At 41.2% G+C, this 24465-nt stretch overlaps 1 protein-coding gene and 2 long non-coding RNA genes across 5 annotated transcripts in view; 1 reads left to right on the plus strand and 2 right to left on the minus strand.

Moving 5' to 3' along the window:
- LOC125455915 (uncharacterized) overlaps nt 1-544 on the minus strand; it is a 113992-nt gene extending 113448 nt beyond the window's left edge. The window contains exon 1 of the long non-coding RNA XR_007248344.2: nt 345-544. This is a non-coding gene — a long non-coding RNA (uncharacterized LOC125455915). The remainder of the gene's footprint in view (nt 1-344) is intronic.
- Nucleotides 1-24465, plus strand: part of LOC125455917 (uncharacterized) — a 45010-nt gene that overhangs the window by 700 nt on the left and 19845 nt on the right. Inside the window, exon 1 of one of the 2 annotated variants that reach the window (XR_007248347.2) lies at nt 2802-2853. The exons of the other annotated variant lie outside the window; for it this stretch is intronic. This is a non-coding gene — a long non-coding RNA (uncharacterized LOC125455917). Of the gene's footprint in view, nt 1-2801; nt 2854-24465 lie in introns of those variants that run through there. 2 annotated transcript variants of the gene reach the window in all.
- LOC125455467 (small ribosomal subunit protein eS26) overlaps nt 1363-24465 on the minus strand; it is an 88529-nt gene continuing 65426 nt past the window's right edge. Inside the window, exons 1-3 of one of the 2 annotated variants that reach the window (XM_059649124.1) lie at nt 18822-18906; nt 17884-18064; nt 15848-15970 (exon numbers count right to left, since the gene is read on the minus strand). In XM_059649124.1, coding sequence (XP_059505107.1) covers nt 15859-15970; nt 17884-18064; nt 18822-18828 — 300 coding nt within the window. In that variant the 5' untranslated portion in view covers nt 18829-18906 and the 3' untranslated portion in view covers nt 15848-15858. Of the gene's footprint in view, nt 1698-15847; nt 15971-17883; nt 18065-18821; nt 18907-24465 lie in introns of those variants that run through there. The other variant, XM_059649123.1, reaches the window with a different exon arrangement.

Below are 24465 nucleotides of genomic sequence, written 5' to 3' on the forward strand. Positions count from 1 at the left end.
AATATATAGCAGTTGGCAGTTTATATTTTTAAATCTTTTTCATAACCGGTATAAGTTGTTTTGTTGGTAATGACAACCAGTGTTTTACACTGATCTTGTTTTGAAGCATTTTAAAGGTTTTTACTGTCGTGCAAAACATATAATTACCTCGATAACAAGCAGTAGAACTGTCATGTTTTGTGCTGAATAACAGCATACACTTTGCTTTACCTCATATTCAAGGTCAAACAAAGTCACAAATGTAATATAGAGGCTTAATACTCCAACAGGTTTACCTTCCCACACAAAGCCTCAACAGACTAATTAACACTAACAATGAATTGTTGATTACATTTTTGACTTACAGTGTACATTGAAGTCCAGGAAGCAAGTTACCTGACTGGAATACAATTATAAAAAAAACCCAGAGTCTCCTGAAAGTGTTTATGATATAGTCCCAAGGCTGCAGAACCAGAACTGGAAGGAACAGGAAAACAAAAATGATCTTTCCTGGTTATAGAAGAAAATAGTCCAGGGATTTTAACTTACAAAGCCACTGCAGCAGAAACCCAATATAAAAACAAAATGTGATGGATGCTTGAAATCTGAAGTAAAATGTAAGTCATATGCATCACCAATTATTGTGAGAATCTGAGTTAATTTTTCAAGTTGACACCCTTTAATTAGACTGAAAAAAACTAGAAATATAGAGGGTATATTGGCTGGACCGATGGTTTCAGCTTGTTCCCCAAGCGAATTTACTTTGACAAATATGTCAGGCTGTTTTAAATGGTCTGTACCATAGGGATTTTTTAGTGCGTATATTATTGGTATCTAATGTAATAACAAAAAACACACAAATCAATATGACATCACTTTAATACTAACTGTGATTGTAACGACTCTAATTTGTAATTTTTCTTGACCCAGTTCTGTGCTTGTCCCTAAAATCAGAGATCACAAAATTAGTACACAACCCATGCCTACTACAGGGCACCTTCACATTTGTCCTAATATCCATTTATTTGTACCTGCGCACATTGCTGAACTACATTGGTAACACGGGTTGCTATAGTAACGAGCAAGATGACGATAGAGTTGAATTTGTGCCACATCTGCAGCCTGCTGCCTGCAAATTCATTCCAGCATGAAGCCTATCCTTGGGGTAATGTTCCTTCATGCGAGAATGACTTTGATGCTTATAATTTAGAGAGTTTACATCATTTAAAACAGTAATTTATGCACATACAACTTCACTTGACACCAAAAACACAAAGTAAATGCTTTTATTTCTATGAAATGACAATGGCTGCCATATGCTGGTACCTGGTACAGGCTGCGTAGATTTGTAGCCTGTGTATAATCAGAAAACCATATTGATTGAGGAAGTACAGCCATTAATGCAGCATTAAACGATTATAATTGCATTTTAGATGTAAACTGGGTGAAGAAATAAAACACAATTTACAATAAATACATTGGAATTAGTTCGCTATCAGAATAGATCTTGCATCTGGATTAAAATAATAAACATTTCAAGAAATAGCAAGTATCTCTTATGTATTTTCATACTTGATCATTTACAATCATGAAAGGCCATAAAAATGTTTGTATGAATTGCAGTAGCAGCACGCCCAATTAAGGAGCATTTTCTTCATGACAAGTGGATGGCAAAGCCTTTTCAAATTGGAAAGAGTCAAATGTCCATAGTGATTTCCCTACAAGTGACACAAGATATCTGTTAGCAAAAATTGTTTCATCTGCAGCTAAACAAACAAGAAGTGTTGTGATGATTTTTCTTGAAATTTGTATTTATTTAAAAATTTCATATTTAATAATTTAAAAATTACATTAAATTAACGCGTTCGAAAGAATTTTACCTGTGATATTGCAATGACCTACACTAGAAATCTGAATGTCATGCAGCTTGGCTGAAAATACTACATGACTCTTAACTAGAGTCATTAAGAAGCTGTTTAAGTCCCCTCTAATCAATTGTACACCAGTGGTCATGTGTCTGATATGTTTGCTCAGGAATACATAACCTTGTACCAAAAAGTTATTAGTGCAAGCAGACAATGTAACAGCAGTGAAAGATATCTGCTTCTATAGATTAATATATTGACAGTGATATAGATTTGTATTTTAAGGAAGGTAACATGGAAGGAATAAGCCAAAATGTCTTAATTGACTAATTGCATGTAAATTTAGCCCTTAATTCTTCCATAGTTTTTCTTGAAAATTAAGCTACGTGATTTTGTTTTGGAGCTTAATAATACTTTGCAATCTGAAATTTCATTGTAACTTGCAAGATTTTATATGTTGCTAGAAACTAAAATAAGCAGGCCTGAATTTATGGAGTATCCATTTTTTGGGCTGAAAATACCAACATTTATCATAGGCAGTTAAAACTACAGTGATAAAAATAAGAATGAATAATAGTCTTGCTACTTACAAAATATCCACATATCACTCCTGAGTTTTATTTTCATGTCAGTTTTCTTCTGTTCCATACTGCCCTAAATACATTGAAGCCTTACCAGGGATTGTTTCCATGGGTACTGACCATCCTCTGCAGGGTCACCAGTATCCTTGTGTGGCTCATAATAATAATTGCCAGCAGTTTATTTAGCTACAGGAGGCAACGCAATTGAACCAGCCCTGTCCTCACCCAATATCTCCACAGACATGTTTCTAGAAGGCTTTCCAGATAATGGTTATGAATAGCACCAAGGCTGGTATTACATTTCCTAACGCATGAGTACAGAGGCAAATTGTAGCCTATTAATATCAGCTATTCAGTATAAACTATGCTTTGGAATCTTCCTGTTCTATATAGCTCTGCTGTCGATAGGAATCTAGCTGGATCACAAGGTAGGCCTCACCTTTCAGATTTAATGTCAACTAATTTTTGCTTTACAGTTCAAATATTATTCCTGTCCTAGGAATTATTACAATAAAAGGCCACATAACTAATATAATGGATCCATAATATTGACAAAAGCAAAAGGTTGTCTGCATTGATCACCTCAAGTCTGGGCACAAATTATTTTCTATTCTCTTTAAAGACTTCAATTCTGCGCTGGGGTTTCTCAATGTGTGAATAGAAAAAGAATCACCCCAAGGCCTCTACCAGTGTTTGTGTTCAGTAAATGACTGAGCTGCAAGAATATCACAGGTTGTGTTATTTTTGAAGATTTCATCTTCTTCCAGTAATGTTTGTCAGCCGGGTTGCTATATTGGGTAATTTTTAAATTACTCTTTCATTTAATGCGGACATGTCTGGTAAGAGTTGTAGACTGTGCCTAATTGCCCATGAACTGAGAGGCTTCATAGGCCATTTCTGAGGGCATTAAAGAGTCAAACACACTGCCAATGCTCTGAAGTCACAATGTAGGCCCAATTACAAATCAAGGCGAGAAGAATTCCTTCCCTAAACAAATATAACCTTCAGTTCACCTGGGCCATCTCCAGCACATCCCTCACCTTCCTGGATCTCTCAGTCTCCATCTCAGGCAACCAGCTTGTAACTGATGTCCATTTCAAGCCCACCGACTCCCACAGCTACCTAGAATACACCTCCTCCCACCCACCCTCCTGCAAAAATTCCATCCCCTATTCCCAATTCCTCCGCCTCCGCCGCATCTGCTCCCAGGATGAGGCATTCCACTCCCGCACATCCCAGATGTCCAAGTTCTTCAAGGACCGCAACTTTGTCTCCGCAGTGGTCTAGAACGCCCTTGACCGCGTCTCCCGCATTTCCCGGAACACATCCCTCACACCCCGCCCCCGCCACAACCGCCCAAAGAGGATCCCCCTCGTTCTCACACACCACCCCACCAACCTCCGAAACAATGCATCATCCTCCGACACTTCCGCCATCTACAATCCAACCCCACCACCCAAGACATTTTTCCATCCCCAGCCCTGTCTGCTTTCCAGAGAGATCACTCTCTCCGTGACTCCCTTGTTCGCTCCACACTGCCCTCCAACCCCACCACACCTGGCACCTTCCCCTGCAACCGCAGGAAATGCTACACTTGCCCCCACACCCCCTCCCTCACCCCCATCCCAGGCCCCAAGATGACATTCCACATTAAGCAGAGGTCCACCTGCACATCTGCCAATGTGGTATACTGCATCCTATGTACCCGGTGTGGCTTCCTCTACATTGGGGAAACCAAATGGAGGCTAGGGGACCGCTTTGCAGAACACCTCCACTCGGTTCTCAACAAACAACTGCATCTCCAGTCGCAAACCATTTCCACTCCCCCTCCCATTCTTTAGATGACATGTCCATCATGGGCCTCCTGTAGTGCCACAATGATGCCACCTGAAGGTTGCAGGAACAGCAACTCATATTCCGCTTGGGAACCCTGCAGCCTAATGGTATCAATGTGGACTTCACCAGCTTCAAAATCTCCCCTTCTCCCACCGCATCCCTAAACCAGCCCAGTTCATCCCCTCCCCCCACTGCACCACACAACCAGCCCAGCTCTTCCCCTTCACCCACTGCATCCCAAAACCAGTCCAACCTGTCTCTGCCTCCCTAACCTGTTCTTCCTCCCACCCATTCCTTCCTCCCACCCCAAGCCGCACCCCCATCTCCTACCTACTAACCTCGTCCCACCTCCTTGACCTGTCCGTCTTCCCTGGACTGACCTATCCCCTCCCTACCTCCCCACCTACACCCTCTCCACCTATCTTCTTTTCTCTCCATCTTCGGTCCGCCTCCCCCTCTCTCCCTATTTATTCCAGAACCCTCTCCCCATCCCCCTCTCTGATGAAGGGTCTAGGCCCGAAATGTCAGCTTTTGTGCTCCTGAGATGATGCTGGGCCTGCTGTGTTCATCCAGCCTCACATTTTATTATCTTAGTGAACCAGATGGGCTTTTACAAAATTCAATGACAATTTCATTGTCACCGTTACTGAGACAAGGTTTAAACATTATTACATTTAAATTCCATCAACTGCCAGATCCCCAGAGCATTAGCCTGGTTCTCTGGATTAGTGCTGCAGTGATATTACCACCATGTTACCATTTCACCCAATTTCCAGTGCAATTGTCTAAGGCTGAACCAGATTGATCAGAATCTTCCAACCATGTAGCTGCACAATTATTAAGACCACCTTCATAACAATACTTGACTCCCTTCCTGTTACCTCTAGATTTAGTGCAGCGCGAGGTACCTTGTTGCAGCTGAGTGCCAGTGAGGAGCAGCCTGAACATTGGAGCAGAGTGGGACAGTTGTTAGATTGGGACCTGACTCAGTCAGTCAGACCATGTGCTGAGCTGCTGCTATTTGAAACTCTTTACAGGACTATGATGAAAATCCCGTAACTACGTTACAGCTATCTTACTTCTAACTTTTTTTTAGATGCATTTTTTTAGTAGCAATGCTACTACTTTTCCTTTTTATTCCTTTTATTCCTCTTTGTTTCAAGATTTGTACCTAGGTACTTGGACTTAAGAAGACACCATTAGAGGCAGCCATTGTAAACACTTTTCACTGTACTCCTGTCCTGGAGTACACATGACAATAATGGATATTCTTTTCTATTCTATTTAACTGTTCCAATGCATTTTAAGCCAGCCTCCCACAATCTGTTTCTGTAAAACTGAAATCTGTAAACCTATTGCTTTTTTCCCAACTTTGCACTATGTTCCATTCACTCATTGCCACTGTGTCCACAGGACTACATTGTCTACCAATTAAGTCAAACCTCACTTTTTACACAAGCTTTATCCTCATTTTCAAATGAATCCATGTCCTCGCTCTTGCCAACTTCCACAATCTTCGCCAGCTTCTTAACCTTTAAAGATACCTGCACTGCTCTAATTCTGGTCTCTTGGGCATTCCTAATTACAATCCCTCCACTGTTAGTGGCTGCATTTTAATCCGTCAACACCCTGAATCCCTCTGGAAAATCCCTGTCTGAACCTCTCCACATCTCTACCCCTCAAGATACTCCTTGAAACCATTGATCAAGCTTTAGGTCATCCGGCCTAAAATTCTATTCATGTTGCTTGTCATACAAATGCTGCTGTCAGGACGGTTTAATTATGTTAAAGGTGTCAAATAAACATAATGTTCATGTGTATTATATTATCCTGATGTATGGGCAAATTTGCATTCCACTGCTTTTGAATTTGGTAACAATATTTAATGTTTGCAGTAAAATGTAATCTTTGAAACATTGGATCCAATCACCATTCTAACACTGATGCTTTTTCCATTAACACACCTGAACAGGTAATGAAAGAAAATAGGGTGTAAGATGGCTTTCCTTTCTTCTTTATCCTTTGTACTAACCTTGACAGGCAGTATCAGCAGAGTATTAACCTTGTTTGAAAAAAGCCATCTTCCTGTATGTATTTGTTAATGCAAATTAAGGAGCACCTTTGATGTAGATTTGGGAGCAGGTCATTAGGCTGGTACATGAAGCAGTTAAAATGAGGAAGCCAGGCCTAAGTAGACATAAGAGGCGCTTTTTTCAAAAATGATAATAGAAAATGTAGTCATGCTAACACAAAAGCACCTGCAAGAGAAATCTGGAACAAGGAGAAATGAAGTCATGTTTACATAGACCATGAATGAAATATATCAAACTAATGCACACTATAGAAAATATATGTTAAGTAAAGAGAAACAAAAATGGAAATTGCTCAAAGTCTCAGAAGTCTGGCAGCATCTGTGCAGAGAAAGCAGAGTTAACTTTTCACACCCAGCATTTACAGAGCTGTGCATTTTTTTGTTCAATAAAGAGATTGGTTGCTGTGTTTTTCCTCTCCTTCATATGTAATGTTATTAAAATAAAAATGATCAAGTAGATTAAAGCAGTCAGAAACTTAGATTTAGGTGTGCATGTCTGGAGAACGTGTTCCCCGCATTGGATAAAGCTGCAAATGGATAAGGAATCTCAATGCATAATTAACCCCAGCCAGTTGCTTCCGATGAAGACAGTACGCTAACTTCCTGCTGCCTGGTCACTGAATAAATTGTAGTATGCAGTCAGCGCTGAGTGTGCTGCTGAGTGGCTGCATGCCTGAGCATGAGAAACAGAATTATGAGAGGTCAGCACAAGTTCAAGATAGCCTGTGCTATTTAAAGCCATCTTATAGGGGAGGTGCAATTTAACTGGAACTGATGATAAAAGTCATCATAAAGGTGACTTCTTTTTAGTCCGAATGAATTCAATGCTCTCACCACTGTAGTATGGGCTCGATTCCCATAAAACGACGGCTTAATGTTCAGGGGCTCTTATGATGTGTGGTAGTGTCCCTACCTCTGGCCAGAATGTACAAGTTCATGATCTGGGACGGGTTAATTAAAAATAATCTAAAAGTCTAGGGTCTAGAACCAAGGATAACAGTCTCAGGATGTGTGTAGGCCATAAAGAACTGAGATAAGGAAATATTTCTTCACTCAAAGGGAAACAATCTTATGCAATTCTCAACATCCGAAGGCAAAGTCACTGAAAACAATAAAGGAAGGGATTTTTTTTAGATTTTAAAGGCACCAAGGGGCTATGGAGAGAAAGCAGGAAATAGCATTGAGCTAAGGGATCAGTCATGATCATATTGAACAGTAGAAAAGATTCTATGGGCTGGATGATCGACCCATGGTCCTAATTGCTATGGTTCTGTGTAAAAGTGAGTTTGACCTGACAAAAACACAGAATGGCACAGCATGATAGAAAATGGGTTTCAAAACTTTTTGATGTTGCACTGGAGGCTGTGGCATGCAATGGAAAGAGGAAGAGGCATGTTAGGTATTCTAAACGGAATACGAGACCATCCAGCAAAGTATTGCAAAGGCACTCGAATCAGATGGTGGCATGGTCAATGCCAGGGATTTAGCATCATGGATCTGGATGTGACAAACCAAGAAGTTCAATAGCCTCATACGAGTGGTCAAGGCCAGTGAATAAATCTTAAAATGCCATATTCCACCAATGCCCTGGCTGCTCACACACTGTTTGAATCACCATACCTTGAACACTCATATACCAATAAGCTTTGTCAAATACAACTTCATACTAAAATCACAATTTCATCTCACTTTCACACAACTGGCACTGCTGCAACCGTACATGTCACTGACAATTATTGACTGCCACTTCATCGAAAGACATTGCACCACATTCACTGTCACAATTCTCCTTCTGCTGCAGGACAAAATGGTATATAACCCAGGACAGCAACACCTAAATAGTAGGCACAGGCATGGCTGCCTGTATTTGGTGAGGTAGTCATAAGCACTGTTAGCATTACCATGTTTGAGACTGGACCTAACTGTGAAACATACTCTCAACTCTACTGCAGTGCTAGCAGGAGCAGCGTGATGTTTAGGTGTGCAGCGGTAGCTCAGATGTCTTTGTTTGCTGCCATGGAAGTGCAGTTTGCTGCCACAATGTTGTGGATACCAGTCTTCAAAAGGTCTTGAATAGTCTTGCAGTTGGTGCAGCTACTGTAGTCCGACAGCTTATTACGATTGCTAAGTGAATCTCCAGGAGGCTGGTAACTGAACAATGGAACAAGTACCTGATGGCCTCTGGCAGGATGACAATGTTCATCCTCCCACGTCTGCCACTTAATTGCTGCTGTCAGAAATTCACTTATATTGCTTTGTCTACGCTTAGACGATGCAGCGTGAAGCCGGGCACTACAGGGCCAGAGCTACACAAGGTCAATATTGCAAAGCCACCGGAAATTCTCCCAGTGAAAATCAGCAGCATTCACCTGCAAAGCTGCAGCCGCTGTAACACTGCATTGCAGCACTAGACCAGGCCAAGTACCAGGATGACAAGCACTGAGGAAATGTGCAAGAATCATGAACTAATATTTACGTGAAATATGGCATAGTTTGCTTTTAAAAATTGGTTTGAAATGTTTATTGTGTTGATGTTTTTAATATTTGGGATTCTGGTCAAGCGGACAAGGCTTAGGACAAGGGGATAATAGCAAAATGCTGAGGATGCCGGAAATACGAAACAAACACAGAAAATGTTAGAGATGCCCAGCAGGTCTGGGAGCATCTGAAGAGTGAGAAACAGTGTTGACTTTTTGAATCTGGTATGATTACTCTTCAGAGCAGTGAGGGGTATATCAGGTCCAATAACCAAGTCCTGGGGTTCCAGAGGGACCACTGTGCTCAGGTCAGGGTGAGGCCATTGTGCTCAGGTTGGGGACCATGGATGGGGCATGGGGCTAGGGCCAGGAGTAGCACCAAGGCCTTTGATTTTTTTCCCTTGGCCCTGGAATTGAATGCTGGGCTGGTCAGTGACAGAGGAAAAGTAAGGTGTGGGACTGTTGTTGAATACGGTTTTGAGTTTTCATGCATTGAGTTGATCACAGACAGCCTTGCTACACAAGGTTATGGTGGTGGCATCTTCCACCACCTCATCTGTTTGTCATTTAAGTGCTAAGTGCAGCACAACTCCTCTGGACCAGTCCAGGCAATGAAAATATTGTTTAAACTTTTTAATTATCTGCTATATCGCAATTTGTCTGGCAGAGTGGCTTTCATTGCATACATGTTCCTCAGCGTGCATGACTTATGCACTGGTATCAGAGCCATATTAACAAAACCTTGTCACCCAAAAATATAATGATGGTTTATTGTTGTGCAAGTGGACTGATGCAGAATGAAATTGCCAAGATAGGAATAGAATAGAATGGCCTTTATTGTCATATGCACACGAACGAATGCAGAAAAGTTTGTAATTCGCCACTTTGGTGCCATCTTAGGTGCAGGATACCAAGGTACAGGTACTTAAACTCTTTCAATTCTGTAACAAACACTTAAAAAAAAGTCTAACATAGGAATACAAAGTTTTAGGCCACTTTTGGAATATTGCGTTCAATTCTGGTCTCTCTGATTTAGGAAAGATGTTGTTAAACTTGAAAGGTTCAGAAACTTTTGGTAAGAATGTTGCTGGGATTGGAGGGTTTGAGCTATAGGGTGGGGCTAAAGGGGATGTGGCTATTTTCCCTGGAGTGTCGGAGGATGAGAGGTGACCTTATAGAGGTTTATAAAATCATGATGGGTATGGATAGGGTGAATAACCAAGGTCTTTTTCCCAGGATAGGGGAGTCTAAAACTGCAGGGCATAGATTTAAGGTGAGGGGGAAAGACTTAAAAGGAGCCTACGGGGTGGTTTTTTCGTGCAGAGGGTGATGCGTGTATGAATCAGCTGCCAGAGGAAGTGGTTGAAGCTGGTACAATTACATCTAAAAGGCATCTGGATCGGTGTGTGAACAGGAAGGGTTTAGAGGGATATGGGACAAATGCTAGCAGATGAGACTAGATTAACTTAGGTGACTGGTTGGCATGGATGAGCTGGACTGAAGGGTCTGTTTCTATGCTGTACGACTCTGTGACTCCGACTCTAAACTGGGCACTGACATGCGTAAGATGTCACACATAGTCACACATCAGCCGAAGGTTGAAGAACTAGAATCCTTTCAGTTGTGATATATCTCAGAGTGGATGTGGAAAGAATGTTTCCGTTGTGGGAGAATCTAGAACTAGAGGTCATGGTTTAAAAATAAGCGTGTGCCAATTTAAAACAGAGACGCGGAAGCGTGTTTTCCGAGGGTTGTAGATCTTTGGAATTCCATTTCTAAAAAGGCAGTAGATGCAGAATTTTTAATTATTTTTAAAACAGAGGTAAATAGATTCTTAGTTACCAAGGTTATTGTGGATGTGCAGGAATGTAGAGTTGGGGTTTGAAATTGGATCGACCATGATTTTATTGAATGACATCGCAGGTTTGAAGGACTGAGTGGTTTACTCTTGTTCCTTGATTGTATGTTGGAATGCAACATCCAAAAAGTGATGCTGGTGCAGTCAGCAGCACCCTGCACCATGCCAATTCCCCCAATCCTTACAAAGCCATGCCCCACCTCCACCTGTTGTTGTCTGGCAGTATAGATTCAAATGCTTTCAACTTTCTTAAAATATAGAGTTTCGGTAACATTCCTTATGAATTAATGGATAGCCAATTGGGAGATATTGCAATCATTGTGTGTTCTATCCTGGAAAGTGTTAGGCCTATAAAAATTAATGAGTACAGTCATAGGGTGTGTCTGTCCTTTTCTTGTATCGAGGCTACAGTCCTGGCTATGGTAGGTAATAGATTACAGCGATTATAGTGAATGGGAAATGTCTGGCACATTGCTCTTCCCTAAGATTCTGCTTGGAAATTTGCTCCCCACATGCCCTGGATTGATATATTCTCTTGACAAGAACCTTTAAAAATTCTCCTTCCCCTTCCAGCAGCTTGCCCTGTTCCTTGCTGCCTCTGTTCATTCTTGCTATCATGCAGTGGACCAAAATGAATCAGTGTCTGGTGTTAAAAAGCAAAGGTTGACCCCCACCTCTGAGACCCAAAACTGAAACATCCAAAGAGGAGCACTCATCCTGTAATCTGTTAAAAGGAGTGTGAAAAGAGGTGTAACCTGTCTTTCAGCAACTTCTAGTGGTTAAATCAAATAAATCCCTGGCACTCAAGTTACAATCAAGTAACGCTTTATTTATCTAACTCTAACATTGAACAAATTAACTAAACTATGAACAAACCAAAAATGCCCTTCTAACTCCTAACTATTCCCAATTAACACAAGATTCTAATAGTATGCTGTTCCAATAAATATAACAAAACAATAGAATTTAGTCTCTCAAAACTGCAGTCAGGTTACAACTTCCAAAATGTTCCTTGTCTTCTCCATCGATTCTTCTGTCAGGAATGCTTTCTCTGTCAATTCTTTTATTAGGAGTCTTAGCTAGGAGTGCCATTGGATCATTGTGAATGGAAGATGCTTTCTCTAAGAGCTGTAATCTCTAGCCAATGGCAGTTAGTTCTATTGGTTTTCTAACTGCTCCCTTCTTTAATACCCCTGATGACATATCAATTTCTTACAATTGAATTGGTCCTAGGTTGTCAAAGCTATCAGATTCAAATTTGTTAGGTTTTCATTATTTCAGTGCCTGGTTCAAAATGATTGGCTAAATTCAAAAACTTGTTGGCTTGGTATAAAATGCTGCTTGGTGTGCTGTGCACATTTGTTATAAATGTTTCAATTTGTGTGCTCTCTGTACATGCAAACTTTCAAGCTGCTCACAGGCATCTCCAATCATAGAAAAAGCACAATCTTTTAAAAGGACCATGCAATGCTTTCCCCCCTAATATTTTACGATCACCAAATTCTTAAGCTCTGCCTCCCACTCCACAAATATTCTATCCACCTTCAGAACACCGGTAAGTGCAGAATTCTTGAAATCAGGAGATGTGCCACACCACTCACTGCAAACTATAAGTACTTGAAACAACTTCAGACACCAAATATTTGTACAGCAAAGCTAGTAAAATAATTTTGCAACAATCCTGTTGAAGATCCCATTAAATAGAGCTGCTAGGGGAGAGGTAAGTGGGAGGTACTGCTGATTCAGTGTTTAAGAGACAGTGTTCACATGATCATTAAAATCTAAATGGCAGCACTAATGTCTTATTGGCTTCTTGATGTCCAATTTTCTGCAAACATCTCATGGATATTCACTGTGCACTCTAATACTCTCATCAAATCCAGTGTACATTGTGGCTATCCCCAGACATTTGCACAGGCATCATGTATAACAAGGTGCAGAGTTGGATGAGCACAGCAGGCCAAGCAGCATCAGAGGAGCAGGAAGGCTGACATTTCAGCCTAAACCCTCTCTGATGAAACGTCAGCCTTCCTGTTCCTCTGATGCTGCTTGGCCTGCTGTGTTCATCCAGCTCTACATCTTGTATTCTCAGATTCTCCAGCATCTGCAGTTCCTACTATCTATGAAACAGGCATCATGGATATCACTTTCAAGGCAAAACGGCATTTGAAGCTTGGATAAACCAATTGCCATGGAACAAAAATTTGAGTATGTATAAACTTTAATACAAGAAAAACAATAAATGAAGAATTATGAAAGGAAATTTATATTATTTCTTAGTTTTTGAACATGTATCAATATATGTGAGGTGAATATTATTTATTGTTACAATGTACTCTGAGACTAAAGCAAACAAATGTTTAATTCTTTGCAAGGTAGACAATTCATAAAAGTTGAGTTCTTCCTCAAAATTGTGCTTCCTTTTTGTGAGCTTGCCGTTTATGTAGTGACTCATAACTCATGCTATTATGAGTTTAGGTACCGCATGATTTTGATTCAGACTGATGGCTGTGACCTTTTTCCTGTGCAGCTACAGTTGCAGAGTATTTTCTGGATGGCTAAAGCTCACTAACAAGGAGATTTCTGCATGGGAGAGACACTCGGAGCTCATTAGCAATTCTGTTCAAGGTTTTCAAACAGTTGGTGCTCTCAGTAGTAGATAGCCTCTACTATTTTACTAAGTGCCAACTGTCTGTTCAAATCATATCTAAACACAAATTTATTTAAATCAATTTTGTTTCATTCATCATTTTATAACTTGTTAAGTCTAATCACTTGCAGACACATTAATAGTCTTTTCTGCCAGTAGCAAAAGAAAGGAGATTGTTTCTTTCTATCTCATAAATTTTGTTAAATCTTAAGCTTTTGACATACATTGTTATTTCTACCAAGGCCTTAATAGACACATTAATTTTACTTCCACCTCTTTTGTTTATGTGTTTAATCAAGTTTTGTTTTCATGTAGATTTCCATTAATGAAACTTAAAAAGATAAGATATTTTTATGCATTCATGAGATGTAGATGTCACTGGCTGGGCCAGCATTTGCTCATCTCCAGATTACTCTTGAAAAGTTGGTTGTGTAGTTACACTTATAGTGATAATAAGGAAGGAGTTCCGAGATTTTGATCCAGCCCCAAGGAATAGTGATGTATTGACTTGAAAGGGAAATTGTAGGTGCTGTTCGTATGTATTTGCAGCCCTTGTTCTTCTAGATGATACTTGTTGTGAGTTTGGAAGGTGCTGCCTAAGATGGCAGCATCAGCATGGTGGGGAGTGTAAGGGCTCCTGAGCCCATATGCTCCAGGCTACCCATATCCTTCTCTCTCTCTCTCTCTCTCTCTCTCTCTCTCCTTTTCTTTCTTTTTCTTTCATTTTGCTTACATCTAATGTTGAGAGGAAGCCAGACCGGTGTCGGAGAGTCATTGCAGCAGCAGTACCAGGAATAAGAGCTCCTGGCTTTGGTAGGCCCAGAGCCTGGACTCAAGAACGTGGTGGTTTGTCGGTTATGGCAGGGCTTGGTGCGCGAAGTGGCGCTACAATAGGCCCACAGTGGGGACTTGGTGGTTTGCAGAGGCGAGGTCCTGGCACTGTCTGGAAGCGAGGTCCCAGTGTGGACTGGAGGGTGGTTCCAGTACAGACTGGAGGGTGGTACCAGCACAGACTGGAGGTGAGGCCCTGTGTAGTCCAGAGGTGCAGTCCCAGTGTGATCTGGAGGCGAGGTCTAGGTGTGTACTGGAGGCAAGGCATGGACTAGAGGTGAGGCCCTGTGTGGTATGGCGGTTAGGGCCAGAGGAATATGAAGGTGAGGGCCGGCGCGGTAGGGAGGTGAGGGATGGCGCGGTACGGAGGTGAGGTCCGGCGTGGTATGGAGGAGGGGCCCGGCACAGTATGGGGTGAGGGCTGGCGCGGTATAGAGGAGAAGCCTGGCGCGATATTGGGGTGAGAGCCGGCACGGTATGGAGAAGAGGCCTGGTGCGGTATGGGGGTGAGGACTGGCGCAGTATGGAGGAGGGGCCCAGCACAGTATGGAAGAGGAGCCCAGCACAGTATGGAGGAGGGGCCCAGCACAGTATGGAAGAGGAGCCCGGCACAGTATGGAGGAGGGGCCCGGCACAGTATGGGGTGTGGGCCGGCATGGTATGGAGGAGAGGCCTGGTGCGGTATGGGGTGTGGGCCGGCGTGGTATGGAGGAGAGGCCTGGCGCGGCATAGGGGTGAGGGCCGGCACAGTACGGAGATGTGGCCCCAGTGCAATCTGGACATGATGTAGTGTGTGTGCTGAAGGTGAGGCCAGGCATGGACTGGTGGCGAGTTCCCGACTCAGGTTTGGGGGTGGTCCCAGTGCAGATGGGAGGTAAAGGCTGGCACAACTGGAGGTGGTGAGGCCTGGCAGAGTCTGGAGGCTTGGCTCGGTAAGATCTGCTGAAAGGACTGTAATGCTGAACTATTTACTTCTTTATTTTTCTAATTTACTGCTAAGATCCTGTATTTAGGTACCTTTGTGCCTAAAATGGTGCCTTAAGTGGCAATTTTGTAAACTTTTCACTGTACTCCTGTAAGTTCAAATGACAATAAACCTAATTTAATTCAAATTCTAATCCATTTCTGCAGTGCATCGATTGCATCTTGTCGATGATACGACTGCTGTTACTGAGGTGTTGCCAATCAACCAGCTGCCTGTCCTGGGCGGTGTCCTTAAATATTGTTGGAGCTTCCCTCATCTTGGAAAGTGGGAAGCATTCTCCCAAATTCTCGACATATGCTTTCTGGATTGCGAACAGATTTTGGGATGTCAGGAAATAAATTTCTTGTTGCAGCATTCCTGGCCTTTAAACTGCCCTTGTAACTACAGTCCTTATATATGCTATATAAAAACCAAAAGAACTGCGGATGCTGTAAATCAGGAAGTTGCTGAAAAAGCTCAGCAGGTCTGGGACCATCTGTAGAGGAGAAAACAGAGTTAACGTTTCGGGTCCGGTGACCCTTCCTCAGAACTTATATATGGTGTTTTCAGTTCAGATTCTGGTAATTGATAACTTCAGGATATTGATAGTGGAAATTTCAGTGATAATAATGCCATTGAATGTCAAAGGGTGATGGTTAGATTCTCTAATTGGTCATTGCTGGTACTTTATGGGGAAATGTTACTTGCCTTTTGTGAAACCAAGCCTAGATATTTTCCACGTCTTCCTGCATTTGGACATGAGCTGCTTCAGTATCTGAGGAGTTGCAAATGCTGCTGAGCGTCGGGCAACTATAGTGAACATCACCAATTTTGAACCTATGATCAAGTAAAAGTCATTGTTATCTCTTATTTCTGTTGCTCAACAAAGTGTGGAGCTGGATGAACACAGTAGGCCAAGCAGCATCTTAGGAGCACCAAAGCTGACGTTTCTGATGAAGGGTCTAGGCCCGAAACGTCAGCTTTTGTGCTCCTAAGATGCTGCTTGGCCTGCTGTGTTCATCCAGCTGCACACTTTGTTATCTTAGATTCTCCAGCATCTGCAGTTCCCATTATCATTGAGCAACAGAAGGTGTTTGGGCCTACGACACAACCCTGAGGCAGTGGTCAATGACTTAAGGGAAGGAAAGGGTCAAATTGCACTTCATTCACAGTTGTTAAGCGAAATGATAAAATTCCTAGTTCAGGAATATCACAAAGCTTGCACTTGTACTGAAAATAATTTACTTTAAATAGGCTACTGCATCATTTTAATCAGAACCAGAAAAATGTTAGAGATGTAATAAGCTTTAAGCAAGGACAGAAGTGGAGAAAACACAGTGATGGTTAATTTTGTTTGTCGCTCTTGCAGATGCTGGCTGGCCAGTTGGGCAGTTTCAGTTTTTTTTTGTTTTGTTTTTATTTCCAGGTATTAATTTTGGGTCATTAACTTTAATGACCCAACTACTAAGGAGAGTTCTTGAAGAATATTAGCCAAGATATTGAATTTACTTGCGTAACTTTTTCCAATGGTTAGTGATTTTCCTTTAGCTTCCAAGATAATTAAACACTTATGAAATTTGAAATTGGGATCGTCCACACATACCTTTTAATATTGATCTTTATTGGATCTCATGACGAGTTTCAACTCTTTCCCTGCAATGATCTCAATAGGACTGATAACCCACCCACAGGGAAGAGTGTGTGTGTGTGTGTGTGTGTGTGTGTGTGTGTGTGTGTGTGTGTGTGTGTGTGTGTGTGTGTGTGTGTGTGTGTGTGTGTCTGTCTGTCTGTCTGTCTGTCTGTCTTCTGGTTGAGAAGCAAAAGGGACACCAACTATACTGCAACTCATGCTTAGCTGAGATCATGCAGTTTGTAACATTTGACTTTAAATTGTGTCTGCAAGTATAAATGTCTGACATACATTAGCAAAATGTCATGTGGTTTTCAATCAAATCCCAACTTGACAACAATTCCTCAAATCATGTAGTTTGCAGGAAATTGATATTAATATCTGTGCCAAAGCCTATTATGCAGCATACATTTTTTAACCCTGAGCACATCAACTGTTTAGGGATGGGTTTGCACTGCTGATTTCCTAACACTCCTGAGGGACCAAGCCAGAAAATTACTACAGACTATTCACTAATAATGTTCTGACTGCCAGTTCCAGCAACTTCTCTGACATGGGTGCTCTGTTTCAAGGGCAGTCATTAGACTACACGTACAAACTCTCCGTAATAAATCAGAAATTCCCACCCGCAGTAAAGCATTAAACTTAATTAAGCATTAATATTAGAACCAATTTAAAGAACTAGTTGCCTTCATAGATAAGATGTCTTGATGAACCAGGATGGATGAGTTAAATGCAGAAAAGATTTGTGGTCAATTTGGTGAGTGTATAGAGAGTGGGGGAGCAAGAGTAAGATGATGTAGATATTAAAGGTGGTAAAGTGACAATGCTGGTGTAAAGAACTGAGTGGATTCCCTTTGAAGGGGTGGAATGTTGGATATCATTGAAGGAATGTGTTAGTCGCTCGGCTGAATGTCTCTTAATTTTACAATTTCAAGAATAATACCTACATACTGAGAAATGATTTTTAGAATGAATCACAATATTTATGAAAAATGCCCAAGTGGTGCAAAGATGCATGCTCCTGGATTCACGTAAAAGAACGCAAGGTGGATTGGTGAAGGGGTGGGAATGGAATGATATCAATACAAAGGATCATGAAGAATTCTAGATTTCCTACCTTGACTCCTTGAGTGGCAGTGATGATAAGTATGTTAGCATTATCTGTGCCTGCAATTCTTTCTTCACTGAACCCTTCATTATAATAATACTTCTGCTGTGACAGTAATTGCAATTCTCACTATTAGAGTTCTTCATGTCCTGGTATCCAAGGTAACTAAATTTATGGTAGCAGTGTGATCCTGGAAACAAGCATAAAATATTTAAATGTTGTTTCAGTGTACAGGTAATTCTCCTATAATGCAATAGTTGTGTTTTTGAGTGACCTCACACTATAGAAAATTGTGCTATAGAAAATCACTATACTGGTCCAGCAGGAAGTTTGCATTATCCAAGCAGCATCCACTATTCATCAATCACATTGCAGCATATTTGCGTTAACAAAACACGCATTATAGCAGAACTACCTGCATCCTTAGTCCACAGCATAGCTACAGAAGACAATGACCATTTGGCCCATGGTAGTTTATCTGGCTAGAAGCACCTCGTTTCATTAATCCTTAATTCCACCTAGGGTTGTTGACCTTTGCTATGCTCTCTTGAGTGTTAATCACATTCTGTATGAAGTAAGCATTCTAGGTGCATGAGATGCCTTTATCATCCATTCTCTGTGTCAAATTATGTATTTGCTGAATTACTAATTTTAGAGTCATGTCCTCTGAAATTGATGAGTTGATATAATAGATTAGGTTAAATAGATCCTCTGACATCTGCTTCTTGTAAGCAGGTTAAGGACCAACTAAGCTTGACATCATTGAATAACAATCTTCTGATTGATCTAATTTTTTCTTTTGTCTTTTTCTTCTTGGAAGTGTCTTGCGCTAACCTTTCATATTAAAATCTAGCAATTAGTGTGGTTAAGAAAAAGCATTTAGAACTAATTATATTTAATGTAAAAATTTGACATTTTCTGAGGAACGTGGCCCTGCACCCACTTACCTGCCATGCTCTGCAGAAGTGCAAAGCTATAGTTAGCGGAGAATGTCCATAAGGTCCCTCACCAACTTTTACAGGAGCACCATTGAAAGCATACCGTCCGGGTGCATAACAGCCTGGTCTGGCAACTGCTCTGCCCAGGACCATAAGAAACTACAGAAGGTGGTGTGCACAGCCCAGACCATCACGGAAGCCAAGCTTCCATCCATGGACTCTATTTACATGGCTCACTGCTGCCGAAAGGTGGCCAACATCGTCAAAGACCCATTGCACTCTGGTAATGATCTCCTACAACTTTTTCCGTCAGGCAAAAGATACAGAAGCCTGAACATAAGCACAGGCTGGTTCAGGAGCAGCTTCTTTCTGGCTGTTATCAGGCTGTTGAATGGAATCTGGCCTCAAATAAATAACCTGTATGCCTCCAAGTCTTTTTGATCTGTACATTCTTTGCTTGCTGTGATCTGCCAGCACCACTTGTAAACAAAGCTTTTCACTGTATTTCAGTCCATGTGACAATAAAATCAATCAATCAATCAGGTAGTTCTAACATAATCCATGTTTTGTTAATGCAATTTAGCTGTAATGTGATTGATGAATAGTGGATGCTGTTTGGGTAACGCAAACCTTCTGCTGTACGGGTATTTCCCTATGACATGATTTTCTATGACAATTTTCTATACTGCGAGATCACACAAGAAAGGGATTATTGTGTTATAGGAGAACTAGCTGTAATATAACATCACTCTGGAGATATGGTCCTAGCTATGCCGTTCTCTTTAGGGGTATGTGGAATATTCCTTGTTCCTGTTCTAGTCAGACTCCCACCCACAACTCTTACACTGATACAATGATGATGTGTTCAGTGCTGCTCCTGCTCTTTTCCAGCAATGGAAAAATTCATCAGAAATTTCTATCCTTCTCCCACTTTTGTTTCTCTTCATTGACTTCACTGTTTCCACTTTTGAGGAAAGGTTGTCCACTGATATCCATTACAAGCCCAATAACACTCACAGTTACCTTGACTATACCTCTTCATACCCTGCTTCATACAAGGATTTCATTCCATTCTCCCATTTTCTTTGACTCTGTCGCATCTGTTCTGATGGTCCACCTTCCAACATGACCTCCTTTTTCCTCAATCAAGGTTACACCCGAATTGGGGTCTTCAGCCATGTCTGATTCAGCTCTCACACTTCTTCCCTTACCCCTTCTCCTCCTTCACGGAACAATGATAGCTTTCCCCTTACTCTGCACCCTACTCATCTCTGTATTCAAGGATCATCCCTCATCAATTCCCTCCAGCAAGATGTCACCAACAAATGCATCTGCCTCTCTCCTCCACTGCCAGCACTCAGTAGACAATGAATGCTCCTTGACATCTTGTCTTCTCCTCCATCATTCCTAACTTACTCACTCCTCCATAGCACCTTCTCATACAATTACAGGAGGTAATTACAGGAGGTGTAATATTTTCCCATTCACCTTCTCCCTCCTCACGGTCCAAGGTCCAAAAGCAAGCTTTCCAAATGAAGTAGCATTTCACTTATACTTCTTCCAAACTAGCCTTCATTGTTAACAATGCAGTCTTCTTTACATAGGCAATACCAAACTTAGAATTGGTGGCCACCTTGTGGAAAACCTCTGCTCTTCTGTAGAAATGACCTCCTAAGTTTCTTGCCATTTCAAATTATCACTTCATCAGACTGTGGTGCTAATGTTTCTGATCTGGGACTGCTGCAATATTCCAACAAAACGCAACACAATCTTGGGGAACGCCTCATTTTCTACTTAGGCAATTTACAACCTAAAGGCCTAAATTATAACTTCAGAAACCTGACCACATTATGTCTACTCTCATTCTTCTTGCATTCCGTGCTACCACACCACCATCACCAGGCAGCTTTGCCTTATATATGTCTTGTTTACTTTACTCTTAGAGATGACCCATTCCTTCCTTCTCACACCATAATTTAGACCCATTTTACTTCTCTTTTGCCCATTCTCCATCATTAACAACTTCTTTGACTTTTGCGTGGGCCTCTGCCTCTGTCAAATATATATTTTCTAAAAATTCCCAATATCTTTCAGTTCTGAAGAAGAGTCACACTGGACCCGAAACATTAACTCTGTTTCTGTCTCCAAAGATGCTGCCAGACCTGTGAAGTCTGTCAAACACTTTGTGTTTCTTTCAGATGTGAATTCTGGAATCATAGAATGATACAGAACAGAAGGTGCCTGAAAGGCCTGTCATACCAGAAGAATAGTTTTAAATGCAAAAGTATCTCTATCTTTGCTGTCAATGGAAGCGTGATTTTCAACATTAGAATTAACATTAGGACAGAAACAAATAGACTTTTGTTTTATCTTTGCTTTAAAGACATCACACTTGCTACACTTCCTCCTTCTGAATGGCATGGAAATTAAGATATTTTTAATAGTCCTTGGGAAAATTGATGCTATTTTTCGACCACAAAGTGCTCCATAAAACAGTCAAGCTAGGAGTTGATAATGCTTAACTATTAATCATTATCAAAGCCAAGATTTCAAATCTGACTCTCTGCATTATGGCCTTGTGTGTTCATAAACAGCATTCCTTTTAAAGTGTTGCGGTAATTGAACCAAATTTTGCATGGTAGCATTTTTATGAGAGTTACTTATGGGTTTCTTCAGGTAATCTTTTTAGAAACAGTAATATAAAATCACTCAGCAATTGCAGGTGTCAACAAATAAAAGAAATCAGTAGTCATCACCTTAAATCCCAACATTATTTTTAACATTTGCAAAGCATTATGCAAATCTTTACTGCTTTTGCATCTAGCCACATTTTCCAGAAGTATTTTTAGCAGCACAGGAACTGACTAATATTTTGACAGGCAACAAATTTAAAAAAGAAATTTCTTCAGAAAGGAATAAAGAAGGATTAACTTTAAAAGAATGATTGCCAAATATTTCCAATGTATTGCAATATCTTTAGAAACTGTATAATTTAAGAAAAGATTTACATTTAGGGCATAAGATAAAATGCAACCACAGTAGAGAGATGGAAAACAGATGATAGTGGATTGCCAATAAATGAGAAGGAAATTAGATGGGAGTATAAGTCGTTATTCATCCACTACCAGATGTTTAACACATATTCCAAAGTAAAATTTCACTCCCGTGCTGCGTAACAAACGTTTTTAGTAGTAGAAATCTTTTCAATGTAGAAAAGTATACAATAAATGGCAGGATCCTTCGGAACATTGATATAAAAAAGATCTTGGTGCGCAAGTCCATAGGTGCCAACACAAACAGATAAAGTAGTTTAAAAAGTGCACAACATGCTTGCCTTCTTTGGCTGGGACATTGAGTATAAAAGTTGGCAAGTTGGAATATTGCAGCTGGATCTCACTGATTGCGACTGTTAACCCAGGGATCCCTGGTTGACATGGATAATCAGGAGATTCAGAGAGTCTCCTCACTCTAGGGATTGGCCCTGAGCTAGCTGGTCAGAGTTCATATATGGTGCTTGTGTAAATAAAGGGTTACTCGGTGATGGGATACCAGCTTCTGAGTGATTATTTCACACAGAATGATTATAGCACAAAAAGAGATATTTGGACCTTTTGTGCCAAATGTGGCTTGATGCACGAGCACTTCAGTTGGTTCTGACCCTTTGACCATGACTGTGCAAGTTTCTCATTTCCAGGTGCTTATCCAATTGTGTTTTGAATGCCTCTAGTTAATCAGCCACCTCTATTCCGTGACAGTGCTACTCCAGATCCTAATTTCTTGCTGCATAAAAAGGGTGTCCCTCATATCACTGCTGGTTATTTTACCAATCACCATAAATCAGAGTATTCCAGAGCTAGGCCATTTAACCACTTCTTTTTCTCTAAACTGCTCCTAGTTCTTTTCCATAACAAATTGGGCAGATCAATGCCAGATGGAATTTAATCCTGATATTTACAAGTTGATGAATTTTGGGAGGTCTAAGGATATACACACTGAACAATAGACCCTCGGGACCTTGGTATACAAGTCCACAGATCCCTGAAAGTGTCCACTCAGGTAGACAGAGTGGTGAAGAAAGCACACGGGATGCTTGCCTTCATTAGCCGGGCATTAAAATATAGGAGCAAGGAAGTCTTGTCACAATGCTATGAAACATTGGTTAGATCACAGATTGAATGCTATGTGCAGCTCTGGTCAGCACACTATCAGAAGGAGGTGATTGCACCAGAGAGGGTGAAGAGGAGATTGACCAGGATGTTATCTGGGATGAAAAGTCTCAGTTACAAGGAGAGACTGGATAGGCTGGGTTTGTTTTCCTTGGAGCAGAGGAGGCTGAGGAGGGTGATCTGATTGAAGTACAAAGAATTATGAGAGGTATAGACAAAGCACATTGTGAGAATCTCTTCCCCATGGCAGACGTGTCTAAGACCAGAGGGCATAAGTCTAAGATGTGGAGTAAGTGGTTTAGAAGAAATCTGAGAAAGTTTTTTTTTCAGCCAGGGCATGGTAGAAATATGGAACGTGCTCCCTGAGAGGATGGTGGAGGCAGGTAATCTCATGACATTTAAGAAGCTTCAGGATAACCACTTAAAACGCCAGGCCACAGGAGGCTTTGGACCAAGTGTGGGTAAATGGAATTAGTGTTGTTTGATGTTTATTGTTGGCATAGACATGATTGGTAGAAGGGCCTGTTTCTATGCTGTATGGCCCTATGACTAAATCTTCTGATAATATGATCACTATTCTTAAAAGTTCCTTGACTGCCACTTGATTTACTTGTCCCACCTCATTCTCCTGAACCAGATTGTCATTGTCTGCTTCGTCACTCAGTGGAACCGTGTTGACCCAGGAAATATTCAGATACCACAGCATCTTGGATGCACTGTTGTAGCCATGGAAATATCTGTCTGATCTCCTAGCTATAGAACTCTGCTATTATGATTCATTTTCCACAACTCTCCCTGCCCCCTTTATTGCTGAGCCACACCTAGTACCATAGATTTGGCTGCGGTTGCGTTGAACAGACTTCATGACTGGTTGTCAGTGATCCATTCCCGCCCTCGCTGCCTGCACAACATTAAGCTGTGAGCTACATTAAGAGCTGGGCTATCCACTTGGCTCTCAGCCTTGCAGACGTGCTCTAGTGCTGACAGCTGCTGGAGGAGCTGGGCTCATAGTCTGAGCTACACAGTTTGCAACCCTTTCTGCATGTGATTGCCTGAAATGAAAGAAGCATCCTGGAGTCTGCAAATGGAACAAACACGCACTCTGGGGATTCCGGTTCCCTACCAAGTTTCTATTTATTGGAATGTCTAAACATTACAGAAATAAATTAGAGATTTGTTAAAACTTGTTAAAAAATACCCATCATTTCTTTATCAATCAACAATTTTCCATTCATTGGCATCATTTTGATATTAAAGTCACCTGCAATTCACTTACTTTTCATTTGGTCTACAGACAGTTGTTCAATTATTCAGAGGAAGTGATACACTTTGTGATGTATCAATACAATTATGGTAACATAATGCTTCAGTTTCTCACTCGTAATGCAGACTCTAGGACTAATGATCCAGAGAAGCAGGACTGAATTTCAAGCCCCTGACCAGGCACGCACAGAATTCCCTGTTCCTGGCCAGCAAGTGAGCTCCCT

This window comes from Stegostoma tigrinum, chromosome 10 (genome assembly GCF_030684315.1).
Source record: "Stegostoma tigrinum isolate sSteTig4 chromosome 10, sSteTig4.hap1, whole genome shotgun sequence".
NCBI classification, from domain to species: Eukaryota; Metazoa; Chordata; class Chondrichthyes; order Orectolobiformes; family Stegostomatidae; genus Stegostoma; species Stegostoma tigrinum.